Source organism: Echeneis naucrates, chromosome 20 (assembly GCF_900963305.1).
Source record: "Echeneis naucrates chromosome 20, fEcheNa1.1, whole genome shotgun sequence".
Lineage (NCBI taxonomy): Eukaryota > Metazoa > Chordata > Actinopteri > Carangiformes > Echeneidae > Echeneis > Echeneis naucrates.
Genome location: NC_042530.1, coordinates 9,315,653 through 9,335,093, shown reverse-complemented (window position 1 = coordinate 9,335,093; position 19,441 = coordinate 9,315,653). Strand labels below are relative to the sequence as shown.

The 19,441-nt window shown below is 40.1% G+C and overlaps 2 protein-coding genes across 2 annotated transcripts; both read right to left on the bottom strand.

Moving 5' to 3' along the window:
- Positions 1–43: 43 nt before the first annotated feature.
- Positions 44–7,202, bottom strand: slc51a (solute carrier family 51 member A). The gene is made up of 8 exons (XM_029529537.1): positions 6,972–7,202; positions 4,312–4,463; positions 4,148–4,221; positions 3,715–3,873; positions 2,145–2,256; positions 1,473–1,619; positions 1,284–1,389; positions 44–1,108 (listed from the first exon to the last, which is right to left on the bottom strand). Exons 1-8 carry the CDS (start codon positions 7,045–7,047, stop codon positions 960–962), a joined length of 975 nt encoding a protein of 324 aa, XP_029385397.1. The 5' UTR covers positions 7,048–7,202; the 3' UTR covers positions 44–959.
- A 3,779-nt stretch (positions 7,203–10,981) lies between these two features.
- Positions 10,982–18,757, bottom strand: LOC115061222 (zinc finger DHHC-type palmitoyltransferase 20). Its single transcript, XM_029529500.1, has 13 exons — positions 18,630–18,757; positions 17,420–17,446; positions 16,943–17,037; positions 16,718–16,838; positions 16,535–16,604; positions 16,360–16,392; positions 15,912–16,032; positions 14,893–15,025; positions 14,642–14,768; positions 14,279–14,368; positions 14,065–14,177; positions 13,937–13,984; positions 10,982–13,774 (listed from the first exon to the last, which is right to left on the bottom strand). Exons 1-12 carry the CDS (start codon positions 18,745–18,747, stop codon positions 13,941–13,943), a joined length of 1,092 nt encoding a protein of 363 aa, XP_029385360.1. The 5' UTR covers positions 18,748–18,757; the 3' UTR covers positions 10,982–13,774; positions 13,937–13,940.
- Positions 18,758–19,441: the final 684 nt, after the last annotated feature.

Here is a 19,441-nt window from a genome sequence, read left to right as displayed (position 1 = left end):
GGGGGAAGCTGAACAGGGCAGTGGCTGTAACACAGAAACAAAATGCATGACAAAAAAAACAGATTTTAATAAGTATGCAATAATGCCTTCCAAAATGAGAGGGGATATAAAGAGTAGTGTTCCTGGAAAGGGCAGTGTAATTCTGACATCAGTCAGTCAGAAAACAGCAGACATGAATAGGTTCAAGTTTAAAATGTGTCCAACAGCAGGTATGCAGGTATGCAAGTCAACTAGATGAAGAAGACTTATTATTATTTAAAACTAATTATTATTATTATTATTATTAGTAGTAGTAGTAGTAGTAGTAGTAGTATTAATAATAATAATAATAATAATTAGTTTTTCAGCTGCATTATAACATTCAATCAATCCAACAACATTTGTTCTTATTAGGTTAAAAGGAGACCATCATTTGTTTGATATTATTTCCAGAAAAAGAAAAAAATACATCTGGCTAATTGTCTTTTGAGATATCCCTGTGATACATCACTGACTTTGTGGTTTCAAGTGCTTTTTAATGTTCATTTTGATGATAACAAAATAACCACTACCCTTTCCAAGACACATCTGTGGAATTTGACATATTTAATACATTTACAATGGGCTTTACAGACAGTCAGATAAAGCTTTACCATCTAAGTCTCTTGCAGAAACATATATATTTATTTTATTTGGTATAAGTAAACTGAAATGAAACCAAGAGGACACATGGTCAGAACAAATTAAATATTAATCCCTGATCAAAGTTATTGTGACCCGAGTATCCAGTCAGACAAGTTGGTTTGACGGGTGATCCTGAATGTACATCCACAAGACTGTTTTACATACAATTCAGTTATATTTATTTATATGATCTCTTTATCTAATAAATGCAATAAAGTAAAAATTGCTTGCATCCATCCATCCACTCACACATGTGCAGACACACACATACACAAACACACACACACACACACTTCTCATGCAGACTCAAGCATTGCTGCCATCTTGGTGTTTTCATGGTCGTCATTTTCTTCTGCAGGTAAGGGGTCGTACTTTCTGCGATACAGTAGTCGTGTAACTAGTGTGATGATGAACATCTCAAGGATCAGAAGCTGCTGACTCATCACTGAAGGGCAAAAAGTAAAAGAAGTGGTTACAGAAAGAAATCAACCCAAGGCCACTTCGAGGAAATCTGCCCTGGTGAATAAATGAATGCACCAGTGGATGAATCCCTTTTTAGCTATCGCTTTTGACGAACGTATTTATAGATAAATAGATTATGTGGATGGATTTTGACTCACTGTATCCTCTGGCTGCAGCAGAGAAAGGTGGAGAGCAGGCGATGGTTCCATTTAAAGCCAAGATGTTGATGATAGCTGACTGCAGCTGGCTCAGGATCAGCACCAGCTACAAACACAAAAACACAAACACTGATAACACTGACTGACACATTGCTGGAAATGGACATATGTGCTCCTTCTGTGCTTTACCTGGTACATGGCATACTTGGGGATAATCTTAATTTTCCGTAGAGTATTTCTCAGGTGGATGAACATGATTGCTACAGGCCACAGGGCTATGATTGTCAAGATGCCCACAAATGGGTTTATCCACATAACCGCTCCAGTGATGGATAACTGCATTGTGGTCACACACACACACACATGCACGGTGAGTCAATACAGAAAACATGAAAGAGAAACTGAAAGAGAGCTTGCACGGATTTAACGAACTCCTAAAGATGCAAAGAAAAAACAAAACAAAACAAAAAAACATGGCAGAATATAGTTTTTAAATATACCCCATAAAAAAATCTATTTGCCATTCAATTAGATGGAATTGAAGTTTTTATTTTCATTTCAGCAGCATTCGTTATGTAAAAAAATGTATTTATTTTTCTTGCATCACAAATTTTTAGAAAGAAACGGTTTTTCCATCAATATATTTTCAATTGCACAAACTAAAATCTGTACTGCAGCAATATCATGGCTGGAATATTAATACACATTAATACAAACTCTAGATATGTGAAATTACAGCCAAGCAATAGGTAAACAAGGTGGTGGCACACTGTTGTGTTCTCATGTTGACCCATCATTTAACAGTTTAATTTAAAAAAATGAAAATTAAGAAGGACACCATGCAGAACACTTTTTACTCACGTCAGATAGGTCGAAATTCCCGTTGGTGTAGAGAACAACCGAAAGGATGGTGAAGACAAGTTTCAGGACAGCAAACTGGAAGGAGCCCAGTTTGAGCAGGAAGAGGGTTCTCCTGCAGATGGAACAGAGGAAAGGTTTTCACGATTGCCACTGATGACAGAACATAGTTTTAGCCTTAAAAGGGAAATTCTCCATTATCCTAACATGCAGTCTGACTGCAGGATGTTTGGACCAAGAGAGAGGCCTTGGATGTGTTTTTATTGTCTCATTGTATTTATTTGAATGCTTTTCAGAAAAGGGGAACACAACATTAATGATTGTCCCTCGGAGATTCATTAAGCCTTTCTGATATTATCTTTCACTAGAGTGCATGCATCATCCTTGAATAAAAGAGAAGGGGCTGAACTTGTCCTGACTTGCTTCTACATCAATCTCAGTTTTTTACACACAAATGGATATTGAATAGATTTTCACAGAGGTGATTTATGGTACGCAATGCACTGAAAATGTGCACATGTGTTTGTCATTATTAAACATGCCTAACTTCTACCGACTCCTTTCAGACTTTGAAAAGATTCAGACAACATGTGTGCATACTTTCTTAAACTTTACAGATGGGTCAGGCAACTGTGATTAGATTAGTCTTTCATCCTCCAGAAAGGAGCGAGATTAGATTGTTGTTCTACGGTATGATGCACGTTTCCCCGCCTTTACAATGCAGAGCAACTGGGCATGTTTCCAACTTGTATTTGTACATTTAGCCTATGCTTGTGGTGTGTGGAAGACCTGGGGGTTTACACAATTGTCAAACAGTCCAAAAATGACATAAGAGGGCACTAGCCTAACTTCCCAAACATTTGCTTAAATGCTGCACTGAATTAGTGCTTTGTTAGCTTTGCACACGCTTTCAATAACCAGGCCGGTAATTCAGGGCTGGTTCATTTAAAAGTAACACCGTAACAAAGAGATAAAATGTGATGAATCAATAATTTATTTATCTGTTTATTAAACCTTTAACTCCAAGGCTAAACCCCGGTTTAAGTGGGTGCCAGACTGTCTGGGGGGAGTGGCTTCAATTTACCCCGGCCAATAGTGAGGTGAAGGAAATAGCCACCCCTGCAAAAACCACAACATGGCATGTATGCATGTGTTGTCTGAATTTAACAGTGTATAAGGTTGTAGATTTCTGAGCCACGGAGGGGCTGGTTGGGCAATTTGGTCGGCTTTCCACAGTACAAGTTTGCCTATTTTTGAGTCTAGCTGAACTAAGCTAAGCTAAAACAGCTGTAGCCTTACAGTTAGTGGTGTTGATTTTTGAAGTCAAGTCCTAAAACGTGAGAAGGTGTCAGTTAATGAAAGTCAGTGCAGTATGCTTACAGTCATAGATCAGACGTGCAGCTAGCTGTAGTCATTCTCTGATGCTGCCTGGTTTTTGACTCAGTTTGCATCACATATGTATCATATGTACAGGACTAAAACTTGTGTTACTCAGAGGATGTTCACACCCATGATGTAATGTCGTGTACACTTATGGGAGGAAGTCACTATGGATTACAAAAGCACATTTTACCGTGTAATGGCAACGTATGGCAGGCAGAGACAGCAGCAGCAGCACGGCCCTGTGCTGATTTTTAGCTTATGCTTTCTTCCTCGCTTCAGAAAAGCCTGATCACCGCCGACCTCCTCCAGCATCAGGATCAGGAACTTGAACACCACAACAGCAAAGTAGCTACAAACAAATGACAGGAGGGTGGATGTGAAAATAAACATAAGTTATGAGAGAACTACAGTGAGAGAAGCATGAAGAGAAGAAATAGAGGAGGAGAGAAAATCACACCCACAGCATCCTTACATGTTACATAACAGAGTCTCTGTTTTTAATCAACCTCTGGGTTAGGCCATGTGAGTTTCTCATGTGTGATCCCTTACTGGCAGGCTCTGTGAGGGAAGAAACACACAGTCCAGCAAGAGATGGAAGGTGAGTCGAAGAGAAAGGGACTCACCAGGCAGAGGTCATGTCAGTAAACATGGTGGCTCTGGGGATCCACATCCCCAGACAGGACATGGTAGCAATCACCTAAAGCAGACAGAAGAAGAAGGTAAACAATATGAGAAGATACACCAAAGTTGTATTTTGCTGTGGAACTGGTACAGCTGCTGATCTTACCGGAGCTGCTCCATTCACCCAAATAATGACACTCTTCTTATGGGCCGGCACTTTCCTGTAGATATAGACACATTCCTCTAGGAAGACAAGCATAGACACCGCTGCCATGAAGGTGAGGATGGAGTACAGGCTGATGCCAAAGATATCCAAGTCTGAAGGAAGGGAAGAGAAATGAACACAAAATAGCTGTCTTCAAATTACAAATAAGTTTCAGCAAGAAAAAACGTAAAATAGTGCTATTCATACTTCATACATAACGTTGGTGTACGACTCTCTCAAACTGAGAGTGTTTTAAACAGAGCCAACAGTGATTTCTCTTTGATTTCAAAGGATTGCACTGATAAATACTGATAGAAAGTATCTGCATGCTGAGAAAACAAACCAAGCTGGTAAATGGATAGAGCCTTTTACATGGAGGGCTTTCCCTCATGCCATGCAGTATTCAGAAGCTTTGCATCATCAAAATAAAAGCTGACATCAAAGCCAGTTTTGAGACTAAGTAGAACAGAGAGCTAATAATGAAGACAACAGCTGCTTTGTGTACGAGCAGTCACCGAGTTCCTGTACGGAGAAGCCATCACAGAAACTCTTGACTGTAACAGAAGTGATTGTGGCATGCAGCCTGGATTATTACTAATGTGACATGAACCTCATCATGGAGTGGGAAACTTTTGAGACAGCAACAGAGGCAGGCCTCCACAGACATATGGGCACGATGGAATCGCTCAGGAGACAAAGGAACACAACTGATGACCGAGTTGTATTTGTTCTGAAAGTGAATGTTAAGGTTGTGGTAATAGTTTCAGTATGAGGCCTATAATTGCGTTTCCAGACTATTCTGGTCACCTGCGTCATTTCTCCTCTGTTATCTAGGATCACTACTGGTATTGCACAAGACCACACACATTAAAACATTATCAGTATCAAACAATAGCAAATATCCTTAAATGACTCTGGAGGCTCTCTTGCATAGCATGTATGATAGCCACCAGCATTGGGCCAATTCACTCCCTTTGAGCTTCATTACCAATGAGCCCTTTGATTATTTGACATTGTGATGCCTGAGATGGTCACGGTGCAAAACACGTGGATTTAACTCTCCCTCTTAGGTAAACTGATCCCAGATGACTTTTCAAGCTGAACCCTTCTCTGTATACACCGGTGTAGCAAATCAGTTCATTATGATTGATCAATTATGATAACAAACATTTTTTATTCAAAATGAAGATGCTTAATGGATTATTTATAGCCATCGCTGATGATTCTGTGATGCTATGTTCATTCTTCAGCATTTACTGAAAGCATATTCACAGCGTGTTATAGATTTTGATATAGAACAAGCTTCAAACACGAGTATTGTCTTGATTGTTTTTCTCTGACGTCGTTCTATGTGTTTTGTCTCACAAAGAATACGCTGAGGTGAAATATTTAGGAAATCACATGACCAATAACCACACCTGAGCTGTGCAAACAAGCAAGCATGTTGCCTCATAAATTTATGGACATATGTGTTCATTTTAAAGCTTCTTTTTAAGGCTCTTTGGACCCCACTGTTTACTGCCCACCTGTGGTTTTGCTACGGAAGTAGCCATATGTGGGAGACTCACAATCGTTTATGATGATAAAATGAAGCTGTTGCATAAAGTCCCAACAAGCTGCAGTGCTGCCAGATGTTTGTTTTGGACTGACTCTCTCTGCCATAACACTGAGTCTGATGTGGTAGAGATATCTGTGTAAATAAGCTGATACTACAGTGTTAATCCAGCCTTCAGGTAACCCTGAACTGAGCTATGTCCCGTTTTTGTTTTATTGGGTTTTTTTTTTTTTTTTTGTGAAAATTTGAACAAACTAAAGCAACCAAAGGAGGACAGGTGGTACAGTGGTACAGGGGGTGGCACTGCCAGGTACTCCGGCTTTCTACTGAAGTCCAAAAATATTCACATTTAGGCTCACTTGTGTCTCTGAATTGTGTGTGTGAATGTGAATAGTTGTTTGTCTGTATTTTTTGGCCATATGCTTTTATAGTTAAACAATGCAAAAGTTTTTATGATAAAGTACAAATAAATCTTACGAGGAACTTTATAAAAGTGCCAATCTCCCCCTTTTTTACAAAGAAGTGCCCGTTTTAATAATAATAAAATTTAAAAAACCACACGCACACATGGAGTGGAGTTTCTCTCCATAAACAGACAGCAGAACAAACCTCTGAGGAGCATCATGAGAAGTTTCGAAGAGAAAGAAGTAGATAATCTGACATTAGTCATGATTTGAGACTGATCCAGCATCTGCTCTGTACACCTCACTTTAAATTATCTGTTGTTTATCTGTTGTTTGTTGCTGTTTAAATAAGAGGAACATCAACATTTCAGACTTGAAAATAAAACTGTTCACTTGGAGAAAAACAAGGCTCAAAATCAATTATCTTTTTTTCTACTTTTATTCTTAATCAACCAAAGTTGTGGTCTGACATTTCACACACATTTATGAAAAATAGGTCGTTTTTTAAATATACACATTGAAAATCTAGAAATTTGAAGTCAACGAAAAGCAGCCCGTGTCCTCCTAAAGGCACCTTCCCTCAGATGAGGATCAGATGTGCAGAGCCTCATCTGAGCCTAACCCTGATCAGCTGGCTTGGATTCCTGCGGAGGTTTACTCACTGAGGATGATGTCTATGGCCAGAGGAGGCTTTTCCCGGCAGCTCGGGTCTAAGGTTCGGTTGGATCCGTTATTCATGCTGGATTCTGTCGGCTCGGTCCTCACTGATGCGCTCTCCGGTTACATCCACAGACCTTCCCCTCCGTGCTGACTCTGTGGAGCGTCCTCCAGATCTGCACACAAGCATATCTGCCCCGGGCAGACAGCACTTGTTGACCGGAGGACCCGCCTCCTGCCCCCCCCACCCCGAATCACCAAGTTCCGAGTAAACGACGCCGAATAAATGGATGGAAGTTTGGAGTTGGCACGTCTTCCTCTTCAGCCTGGATTTGAATGGTTTGCAAAAAATGCCATGAAGCATGACAGTCATTGAAAATCTACCAATCTATCATACCTGGCAGTCACTTTTCACAGGAAAACAAGGATGACGATTGTAGAGTTAAGGAATTTAACAAAACTAAGTGTGTGTTTGTGAGAGTGTTTGGATCTTGTGGAAAACAAAGGCCCCCCTCCTGTTCCCGTAGTAACATGTGAATGGGTACTGCCATGAGAGGCATCTGCTGCAAATCTTTGTGCCCTTGGCCCCATTTGAGTCATTTTCTGCAGCACTGGAAGTCCATAACTGCGATACAGGAAATAGTCCAGTCAAAGACAGAGAATTCATTTAGGCCGCCTGATTCAACGAGGATCCAAGAGTGTTCATCTGTCTCCTTCTTTCCTTCTTTTCTTAGAAAATGTCCCAACTTTCCATGATAGGTGTGAGTCTTATCTTCATTCTTACCCCTGTTTATTTGCCACCCATATTTGATCTGCCTGTTCGTTCAGACAAGCTCTGGCTTCCAGGGGAATCCAGCGTTACATGAAAGTATTTGTTTGTCTTTGGCTCTGACATAAAATCTCTTCATCCTCAGCTGCATGTGCAGACACTACTGAGGAATGATTAATGAATATAGCTCAGAGGCAAAAAAAACTACGCTGTCAAATGCAATTACACTCACCTAGTATACAATCACTGTATACGTGTTTGTACAGCTACGCTCTATTCTTCATCATTTGGTGTTCACCAATATTACCAAATGTACAGTGTGATCCTCTGTCTCACCTCATATGGCCATTGCATCATCTAAATCAAGTCTGAGCAACTGCTCTGTTGTTACAGTTTATGCCAAGGCACTCCTTAGCTTTCCACTTTGTTCTGGAGGATGCGCACCCCTCAGAAATAATTTGCCTGGACTGGCCTGAGTTCATAAACTTGATCGAAAACACTCCCACAATATAAAGTACAGGCTTGAGTAAGCAGAGCTACATTAATCCCGTTATGTTAAGCTGTAAGGAACAGTTCCCAGGCCATTCGTACATTTTTCATCTTTTTTTATATATATAGTTGCGCTCAATCAAAATCTGTTGAAAAAATATCATGTTTTTCAACCCCTAAATATTCTGGTTTACTCATGAAACTCCAGATATGGTACATTTCAAGAAAGAGACTGAAGATAATGTCATCCCAGGAAAAATTCTCTTTCAACAGTAAGTAAACTGAACAACTCAGTACAGTATGAGTTGTGTTGACTGGAAGTGTTCCTGTAGGTGTTTCTCTCTTTCCCAGCGTCACGCCACACATTCAGATTCCAGCTCATTTGGATGTTGCTGTAAAGTCAGCTGTCCAGCTCCGAAAACTCTTTCATGAGAACATCGTCCATTATAGTTTTGTCCTGATGATCCAGCCAACCACTGGATGTGTCATTGGTACTGATGTCACTGACCACACTCACCCTCTGAATAGTGTGATTTGCCTTCGCTGGACAAACTATCCAAAGGTCTTCTTTAGCTTTGGATAGGTAACATTTCACTGTCGACTCTGCCTGAAAAACTGACACTGAGGTCAATAACCCTGGAGCTCACGCCTGAAATAAGCATGGACATGGGAGCGTGCACGTGCACACACACACACACACACACACACACACACACACACACAAATGTCCAGAAATGAGGAAAAAGTCATCTCATTTGAACAATACAACATTATAGTCACTTGCTGGCATTTTTCTTATTTTTGGCTTGTTGTGCAGAGAAGAAAAACTTTCACACTTTCTTCATATATATATATATATATATATTTTTTTTTTTTTTTTTTTTACAGTTTTCTTCTTCCTACCACAGACCTGCTGAACAGATTCACTATTGAATTTCAATTTCAATTTCAATTGTCAAGGTAACATAAAGCATACTGAGTTTGAGATGATGAGCAGAGTAGTCAGCGGCATTCTTAATAGTGGAAGTCACTGACCTTGGTGTCAGGCAGATAGCAAATGCTGAGGTCCATATGTGTTCCTGAATCCAAGTCCACAATGCTTGTTGACTCTTTAGTAGGCATGAAGCAACATGCCTGTTTTAGTCTTTTTTTTTTCCTGAACTTATCAAAGCCTCTTTCTTTGCATGGTGTAGCAGCTAAAGATATTTAACCATCCTGTGCCTTTTTGTGGCAGCAGAAGGCTGCAGCCGTTCATTATTTTCCAAACCTTCAACTGTATCGTATGATTTTTATCAAGGTGCAGTTCTCCACTGGAATTTACAGCATTTCTAAGGACACACTGACAAAAAAGAAAAAACCCCAAAAAAACAAGAAACATAAACACAAAAACATTCACTCCACCCTGAATGAAACCCATTCATCTTTTTTATGTTTTCTGTACAAATGCATTGAAATTTTCACTCTCCCATGAACTTAAATGTCAAATTGACATAAAAATTCAGAGCTGTAGCTATTTGCTCCCTTCAACAGGTGCTCAGGTGCAGGACACTCCGGATCTCAGCCCGGGCCAAAGGTTCAATGACCAATAGCACACATCCAGGACAAAGATTTATATTCTTCAATGGCCCAGCCAGAGTATTCATATCTCTGGATACAAGTGAAAATGGTGGTTTACCACAGTCCCCATCCAACAGAGCAGAGAGGATCTGCGGAGAAGAATGACAGAAATACATTAAACAAAGTTTAATATATTTAACAAAATCTTGTTTTCAACTGCTTTCTTATTGCACTGTACTGAGATTGTAGGGAGCAAAGAATTGATCCTGATCCTGAACATAATAAAATGTAAATCAAAAGTATGTCTGAACATTTTGCACTGTATCTGAGCTCCACAGGCATCACTCACTCATCCTGTTCATCATAGTCTGTTTACAAGATACAGATGGTAACAGGTGCAGAGGTGAAAAAAGTTGGACAAAGCCTTGAACAAAGTGTACACAGAAGAAGCTGTACGAAAACTAAGAAGTAACCCCAATGGGTGGTGTTGCATCGGTGCTGAAAGATGCAAATTTGAAAATGAGAAAAAGGGAATAAGGCAGAAAAGATAAGTGAGATTAACAGGATCTGCTGTTGCTTTCTTTGAGAATGGCAGATCAAGGCTGCTTTAGCCACAACTAGCAAATAACACCAAACTCCATCTTAACTCTTGGTGGTTGCATTGCATTCTGGTTAATATAGGCGCAAATCTCTGACAAAGACAGCTGCGAAAACTTAAGATACCTTTAAGTAAACATAAAACTGACAAGAGCAAAATTAGACTGGAGGTTTAAAAAAAAAACATTTATTGTTATCTTCATGTTACTTGTGTAGAGGCATGTACTTCATTCACAAAATAGGAACAGTAAAATTAATCAGACAAGAAAAATATATATGTAGTCTTTTTTGTACCTTATCAATATATATATATATATACACACATTGTAAAATAGGACATAGTAACAAAAAGAAATTAAAATGTAGCAATAAGCAAGTTATGATAGGCTACATCTGCACTGTGTACATTACAGATGTAAAATGTGTTTGTAATTAGACTGAAATGTTCAGATCCTTCCTCCATTTTCACAGGAGTTTTTATGGCTTCGTTTATAAAGTTGAAACAGACCAGAATAAAGCTCATTTAGAACATGATGCACCTAGCTATAGTTGGAAAAAAAAAAGAAAGAAACCCACCAGAAACCCAAAAGTCTGTTTCATCACCATAATCCCTGGTATTATGTTAAAACACTTTTTTTTTTTTTTACAGAAGTTAGGCGCCATGCTTTTGAACATTAGTCAGACAGTTATGTATGTACACAGACAGGTAAAAATCTCATGGCTGCACAGAAGCGTTTCTCCCAAGACAACATTACAAAAGAACACTCAATTAAGCGATACAAAAGACACACACACACTTTAGTCTCCAGCCAAAACAGCCTAGAGACACAATATAGGCAATTTGTAAAACACCAAGATGACAGGTCCAACGTTTCAGAGTCAGTGGTCGTATGTGATGGATGGAATGTGCCAGGCTCCAAAATGATGCATAATTTGTCTCTCTCTTCAGCTAAATGTTTAGAAAATGTGTGAGGTTTAGAAAAGATACAAACATGATGAAAACATAACTTTGGCTTGGATCATATACCCTGACAGTAATTTCATCTGCAAATTTGAGATCAAACCACAGTGTGATTCTGGAACTAAGCCACCATGTCAGTCTAATCCATAAGGTAGCTAATATCCTCCAATCCATACTTTTATAAAGACTAATTCTAAATATACTTGGGCTTGAAAGGTATAACGTGATTGGAAGGATAAAATGTAAACATAAAGTCCAAAGAGTTGGCTTTTGTTACAGCTTCATCGTTCAACCAAATAACTTCACGGTCCTGTCTGTGTAACACAACAACAATCACCAGGATATACACCGTACGACACCACTAATTCAATCTACACCATAGAAACAGCTGTAAACATCACCAGAGTCAGATGGGATGTAGTTAGTAGGAGGCTCGTCCAGCGACAATCACAAATGGGATCAGGCAGACATGGGCAAACGACTGACATCAGGAATTTGCTGTCTCCCTTTAAAGGGAATTGAAAAGTTGCATAAAAATGACAAAATATCATTGGAAAGTGATGTCAGTCATTAGACCATTCTTCAACAGATACACTATCAGATACGCACGGATAATGATGGAAAATACCATCTTAGTATTTCTCTGCTGTGTTAAAAATACTTGAGTGATATTACAGATGTTCAACACTGACAAAAGACAATTCACCGTTGGGTTTCATATAAGCTGAGCCTCCTACAACAGGTTCAAGGTCACAACAATGAGTTGAGTCCAAACAATATACAGTAAAGACAAGTTGAGCAGAAGCTGGAATTGACAGTAGATCAGTTAGGTTCAATTCACTTTCCTTTCAAATTAAACCTGGATGAATTATTACATGAATATAATGAATATCAATGATGTGTGACAGGAATATGTTACTCTGATGAAAACTGCACCTTCAAATTAGACTAGAAAGTGAATTGAGCCCTGAGCCAGATGTTTACAAAGTACAGAAAACTCCTCCACTAAATTCGGGCAGATAACTGTAGCTGTGTCCCTGCCTGCTGGCCAGCACAGGAATTGCAAGGACATCTTGACCCACTATAGGCAGATAGGACAGATACGCCTAGTATAAAATATTGCGCCATAACAACTGGTAAATTGAATTTGGTTATCATGATATTGGCCAGTGAGGTTAAGATAAAGCTAGGATGTTGTAAACACTTCAGGTACAGAGGTCAGATCTCCTGACAGGTCAGCCCTTATTTGGCAATGAGTATTGGTGTCTTAGTAAAGGTTTAAGCACTGAGTTGTAGAAAAATGGGCTGTATACATTTTGGGCTGAGAATCACTGATCATCAGACGACTCTAGAAGAGCAGATAGTGAGAAACACTGCACATTGCACTGTGTGAAATGCATCTCCCAGGTCACACCATCTCCATATGAGCAGCATGCAAAATGGGAAAAAAAAAAAAAATCTAAATCACATAAAGCTGAGTCTTTGTTAAATGAAGTGCTATTCAACTGTTACACACATTCACACACATGCGCACAATATGAATACAACATATAAATCACATGATCATCCAACATCAGTTATTCCTGGGATGCTTTTTGGACATGATTTAAAAAAAAAAAAAAAAGCAGCACGTTGTTTGATGGACATTGATAATCTACAAAGTGCAAATGCGCCATCTTGTGCTCTGATACCCAAATCACAACCCAAAAGCCAGATACAGTCTTCCCTACGGTGCACTTGTTCAGTCCACTGAACAATGCTAGAGTCCTCTGTAATAAGGTCCAGGTTTCGATGGGGAAATATCCTTCTCAAGAGGTGTGGACCACACATATGTTCCAACATTTTGTGTTAAAAACCAAAAACTGTCCCTGGGGTAAATTGCTCCATCTCCACAGGATGTACTTCCTTTTCAAAAAAACATGGAAAGAGATGTTTAACTCAAACACAGCTTGTCCACCACTCTTCACTGACAGCTTTGTGCCTAAAAAGTGGGTCCTGGTGCACCCAGGAAGCTTTTGGCACAAAAAAGTTTTCTCATAAAAACACCAAAAGCAGCTCTGATTCCCTCCAGGATTCTTGAATTTTCACATCAGCAATAAATGCTCCAGTTGGTTTTAACAACAACAACAACAACAACAAAAAAAAAAACAGCACAAGGAAATATGAATATAGCTAAATGTGTGATACTTTGCATGTATGTATGTGTGTTTGTGAGAGGGAACAAGCTTGTATCATCTGTCCTAAAGGGCTGGTGTGGGGTTGGCACCACATGCGAAATACAGTAATGCTTTTGGGCTTTGATGGTCAAAAGAAAGGCATTTCCATAGTTACTCTGAATGGGTGTGTTGGGAAGAGGTTGTGAGACTGTTGCCATGGTGACAAACTAAACTTCTGTGTTGCTTAAGGCATCATATTAGATGACTGAGTAGTTTCTCCTAAGGCAGGGAATGAAAGAAGAAACAAATGATAATTAGGTGAATGACATGCTTCACATACATTTTACACACAGTACAGAACTTCCATGTGCAAAACGTGTCATAAAAATACAAAATACAAAAAAATAAACAAGTTGAATGAAGTGGTTCCCTCATTTTTACCTGGTTAGGACTCGCTTTCCATGGCGATTGTAATGGTTTCATTTTCAGCTGTGAAGGTAAAAAGAATCTGTGGTTAGGACTTGAATTTCAAAAAAAGAGAGTAAATTATCATCTGTGCTGGGGCTCACCTGATTTGAGAGTGTTATTGGCCAAATGGTCTCCAGTGTTGTTGGCATGCTGGTCGTTGCACAGGAGGCGATTCTGTGACTCGCTGAGCGGGCTGACAGGGACCTCGGCAGCACTGGAAAAGGGCCCAAAGGATAAACAATCAATAATGAGAAATGTGAATGCACAACTGCTTTCAGAACATAAATTCTTTCATCAACACCTCTTTCTTATTACCTTTTATTGAGCTCTGGATGCAGGGTCACAGTGGGCTGCTCTGCGTCAGCATTGACCAGCCGGGTAGGAAACGTCAGGCCATCTCCCTGACTGCAGTAAACAGGGAGGAAACACAAGATTAAGTCAGTCAATGTGCAAAGCAACAACTGCATTAGTTTTGATTTCCATTAGAGCTGTAACAAAGGTAAGCCAATATTTTTTGGTAAAAGCTTGACTGTATTCTGTGTTGGACAAGTTTTGGTACAAAGTACTGCTGTGAATTCAACAATAGGACCCAATCCATTCTTGAGAGAAGAAGTATCCGTAACACACTACATTATACACCAACTACAGCTAAAACTACAGCTATCCAGTATCATTTACCTGGTGAAGACTGGTAAAAACCAGTATTTCTTCTGGTCTCCAAAGACCTGAGTGATATTCTTCCGGAAACCAAGAGAGAAGCCATTCTTATCGGAGCCTGTCCTAAAGACTGGAGCTCTGAAGGCCTCTGGAGAGAGGGAGCAACAAAGAGGGACAGGGAATACAAATACAAGTGAAGGTACATTCACATTTTGAGCTGGTTCAATAATAGAGCAACCTGTGGAATGCGTGTGTGTGTGTGTGTTTGTTACCTATAGTGGATCTGTTTTTTCCTACAAGCCACAGATGATAGCTGAATAGGGACAGAATACTGATGCAGAACATGGCCGCCACAAAAAATAGAAACAAGACATGGAATTTGGCGTGACTGTCTGGCAGCTCATTCTGGGGAACAGATGAGAGAAGAGGAGAACAAGACAGGAATCAGTAACAAATTCACATTGGGAATACTTCAGAAAAGACAGAGAAACTAGAGTGAGCAGGAAAGAATAGCCCAGAGGAATAGGGGAAAAAAGCAGAGTGTCACGTGATCCATGTCATTGCATGCACATCATGACAACACCCATGGCAACGATGGTGAAGCACTGCAACACTAAAGGCTTTGGAGGATCGTGAGTTACCTTTGGGCAGTTCTCTGCCGATTTCCTCCGGCAAAGCTTTAGTACAAATAGAAACAAGACTGGTTAGCAACACAGGAGAGAACAGGCAGGAGGAGAAGGAGAGCACTTGGAAATTAGGAGGCAAACACAAGTCAAGGCCAAGCCGGGTGATGGAAGGGGGGATGAAAGGGAGTGGGTGAAGGCACAAAGTGTGCCCAGAATGGTGGAATCAAAGGGATGAAAGGGAAGAGAGGAAAGTGAAGTGGAACAACTACAAAAGTGAAAAAGAGGAGGTGTTTGCAGCCGCATGAATGGTGTGACTGATGGTTCTGATGGTGGAGAGGCAGAGAGATCAGAGAACAATGACCCAGTGTCAGAGGCCTGGGGATAACAGAAGGGGAAACAGAGAGCGGTCAGAGGGGTGAAGGGTGAGAGAGGATGGTGAAAACAGAAGCACTGCACAGATCAGCACAGGAGAGGTCAGCACCATGCACAACCACCTCTGAGGATGCTCAGCATGTAACCAAATCTGCATCCTCTGTACGATCACACACACACACACACACACACACACACACACACACACTCACATAATGCCGATTGTGACTAAACTGGCTGTGAAGTGAGTAAGAACCCTTAAGGAAAGGATGCATCTGTGTGTTATTACTCACTGTCCAGAACTTTATGAAATATTGCAGCACAGTGGCTGCAATGAACAAACAGTACACCAGCGAGTAGGCCAGGAAAAGGATGAAAAACTTGTAGTTGGAGAACCCCACACAGTTGTTCACCCTGGAAACATACAAACCTCAAAGTCAGACAACACATCCTCCAACAAAAAAACTCCAAAACAGAATTGAAAAGGTTCCTCTCGCAAGGTTACACTAAACTTTTTTGTTTGTTAATATTTAATTTGAAGGTTCTGTTGTCTTCAAGGTTACAAGCAACCCAGGCAACAAGAACAGGAGGCACATGGATTAAAAGCAGTTTCTTTTCTGCATATGGCTTTGGCTATATATATGCTAGGCTCACAACCATCATCACCATGAAGCAACAGAAGAACATGGAAAAATGGAGGGAGAAATGTGCAACATCATATGTTGTGTGCCTCTTACATACCAGGGACAATGATGATCCATCTTTAGTACACACCTGCCATACAGACCAGGACAATAGAAAAAGACGAAATTACAAAAACCATCAGCATTCAGAAAAGATGAGATAAGATGAAGAGGGGGAGAAAGACACATTAACAAATCAAGAACTTCAATAGTTTGTAAACATTTTTTCTTACATGTCACATGCAGAGCAGTGATGGCATCGGTCTGGCTTGATAACTTGACAGCGGTCACAATAACGGATTGCTGGTCATGTTAACACAAAAATATCTTCAATACAGGACACTGGGCTCCAACAAAGGCATGAACACAGGCAAACTGTCTCACAGGTTCATAAATATCTGCAAAAACAGGCGTACCTCCTGCTCCTGTGCGTGTGTACAGAGGCAGACTAGTGGCAGCTCTCCATAAGATCTCTTGCTGGGTCTCTGGCCTTTCTTCCTTTTCATAACGCTCCTTCTCAGCCTTGGGCAGACAGAACTGGTGGGACGTGAGGAACATATAAAACTTCTTTTTCAAAAAAGCATTCATCAAGTTGACTTCATGGTTTTGGGTTATTCAGCTTGTATATTAGGTTTTTGTACCTCTTTGGAAGGGCAGGAAGGCTTGGTAAAGATGGTCTTCCAATAAGACCATACAAACATAATGAAAGAGAGGTGGAAGAAGAGCAGGTAGACAACTAAAGGGAAAATTGAGAGACAGGCTCAACAACATACACAGGGTAATATGTGCACGGATATTAACAACTGAAAAGCCACACATGAACACTGACAGAAGGGCAGTCTGCTGGTACATGAGACTAAAAGAGTAAACAATGTTCATCTACATATTTAATTAATGGAAAAGGAAAGGTAATGCTGAACGGGGAAGAGCAGCTCTGCTTTAAGCCAACTGCAGACTAAGCTCAGCATTTAGAGAGAACATGTTTCCTGTGCCAGCCGTTTTATAGCCAAGTCTAAAGAGTAAATTTCTCCACAACAAGCAGAGATTATTTCAATAACCAGCAAACTGGCTCCATTCACACAATGTTACATAAACATTGTTTTTCCCTGTACACTTACTTTGCTCTCCTATACTGTGGATGGTGACTGTAAGAGACAAAAGAGAGAAAATAAAAATGTTAGACCAGATTTGAAAGTGATTTTTACAGGGAGAAGACAGAAGATTGTGTTTATGATCCACACTGCATTCTTTATTTATAAAGGCAACAAGGTCTTTTTTTTTTGCTTTTCTGAAGATTTAGGTTAAGTGACACCATCTTTCTCTGCAGACAGAGCTGTTCTGCTCAAATTTCCCCTTTTTTTTCCTGAGGCCTTCAAGTACATCTCGCCCACCTCCTGGTTGCTTTGTGAAGGGCTGTTTCTGAGGTCAAGAATGAACTTTCATTCTTGGCTTTAGGGCCAAGGTGGACAAGAAGTCCATTATCTGGACTTTATAAATCTGATTTAATTTAAATGTAATAATAATAAATCGAAATTAGTATTCCAAAGAACTCGAAAATGACAAAAGAGATTTAGGAGATTTAGAGGAATATTCGTTTTGTTATTTCCAGGGTAATAAAGTGAAAACTTTTCCATTACTCTACACCGCATCCAACCAAAAATAACTGCATTACTGAGTGCAATATGACCATATAATCAATGAGGATGAGGTAGGAAACAAGTATTTATTAAATCGAAAGAGCCACACGCCAAAATTTGACAGGAACCACTGAGGTCTACTTACCTCTTCTATTTGTTTATGTATTTTGTGAACCACAATTGTATCAACATAAAATGTCACTTTTTAATACATCTAAACTATTTTGCGCCTATATTTATGTATTAAAACAGCGAAACTCTCAGAGCTTAGTCAGCTCATCGAAAAGCCCCAACACACAACATGTCAGTGTATTTAGCGGTGCAGTCCAGCGGGAGTTCTGTATCGGTGCCGTCAGCACATCCTGTTTAGTTAGCATTTTAATTCTCCATCCAGACTCCATTCAGCTCAAAAACAACAAAACAAACAAACAAAAAAAACACAGAGGTGAGCGCGTTCAAAGTTTTTTTTTCTTTTTTTTTCGAGATAATCAACAACATTTCCCAGAAAATGAGCCAACTGATGATTGGCCGTATGTCCATTTCCCCGGCTGGCCAACACCATTGTCGAGCTGCGGTCCGTTTACTTACTGCTGACCGACAGCAGCTGGATGTTTGTGGGGCAGATACAATGAAAACACGGCCGGTTAGAGGCGCCGAGGGGCCGCGACACGGCGACAGGGAGTGTACTTACATACACAAAGCTCCACCACGTAGGCATAGTACGACCAGCAGACCACCAGGGCGATAAAAATCACAGGTATCCATGCTAAACCCCGTTGACAGCATCTCAGTACGTGTGTGGGCGCCATCTTTCTTCCTCTACTGGGAAAAGGGAGTGTCAATTTGTGACGTCACACAGTGTGGTGGGGGGTGGGGGGTGGGGGGTTGCTGAACACAATCGATATCAGATTAATCGACAATATAGATTAACACACTAATACACCAGCTACAGCTAAAACATCATTCATTTTACAGACAGTTTTGATCTGGCTCTTAAAGATCATGCTACACTATATTTTAGAAGTATTTCATATATTTCATATTTTAAAATACATCAAATTAAAACAATCGCAAAGAAATAACTTTCAATCTTACACATACCTCCCATACAATATGATGGTTGGGAGTTGAGAATAGAAGTTAAAGAAGTCGTAAACATGGCCAGACAAATCTGAGCAGTTTCATTGCTGACCTGTAATCTGTCAGAATGACTGCTGGTGTGGATTAAGACTGGGGCCAAATCACAGATGATTTAAGGTGGATCAGTCGTGATTTGTAATTTTGTTCTACAGTGCCTATCTCTAACAAATACAGCGTGAGATGAACCAGTTGATATGCCGGAGCAGTTTTCTGTTTTCTGTTTGGTATGGCCTGTAATTAAGCTTTCCCACAGAGTGGAGGAACAGCCGGCCGCAGCCTCTGAAGTCACCCACGGGTGTTTGAAGACTTTAACTGTTGCGTCACTCCCACATCCCACAATCGTGGCTCAAACTTAAACCTTCA

What these genes read in the sequence shown, in the direction of transcription:
- LOC115061222 (XM_029529500.1), bottom strand. Translation starts at nt 18,747, where the DNA reads ATGGCGCCCACACACGTACTGAGATGCTGTCAACGGGGTTTAGCATGG. An exon ending in CGTGGTGGAGCTTTGTGTAT is followed by an intron (nt 17,447 to 18,629) that starts GTAAGTACACTC and finishes TGTCTCTTACAG; the next exon opens with TCACCATCCACAGTATAGGA. An exon ending in AAAAAACAGATCCACTATAG is followed by an intron (nt 14,769 to 14,892) that starts GTAACAAACACA and finishes CCCTCTCTCCAG; the next exon opens with AGGCCTTCAGAGCTCCAGTC.
- slc51a (XM_029529537.1), bottom strand. Translation starts at nt 7,047, where the DNA reads ATGAATAACGGATCCAACCGAACCTTAGACCCGAGCTGCCGGGAAAAG. An exon ending in GGCCATAGACATCATCCTCA is followed by an intron (nt 4,464 to 6,971) that starts GTGAGTAAACCT and finishes CCCTTCCTTCAG; the next exon opens with ACTTGGATATCTTTGGCATC. An exon ending in GGGTGAATGGAGCAGCTCCG is followed by an intron (nt 4,222 to 4,311) that starts GTAAGATCAGCA and finishes TGTCTGCTTTAG; the next exon opens with GTGATTGCTACCATGTCCTG.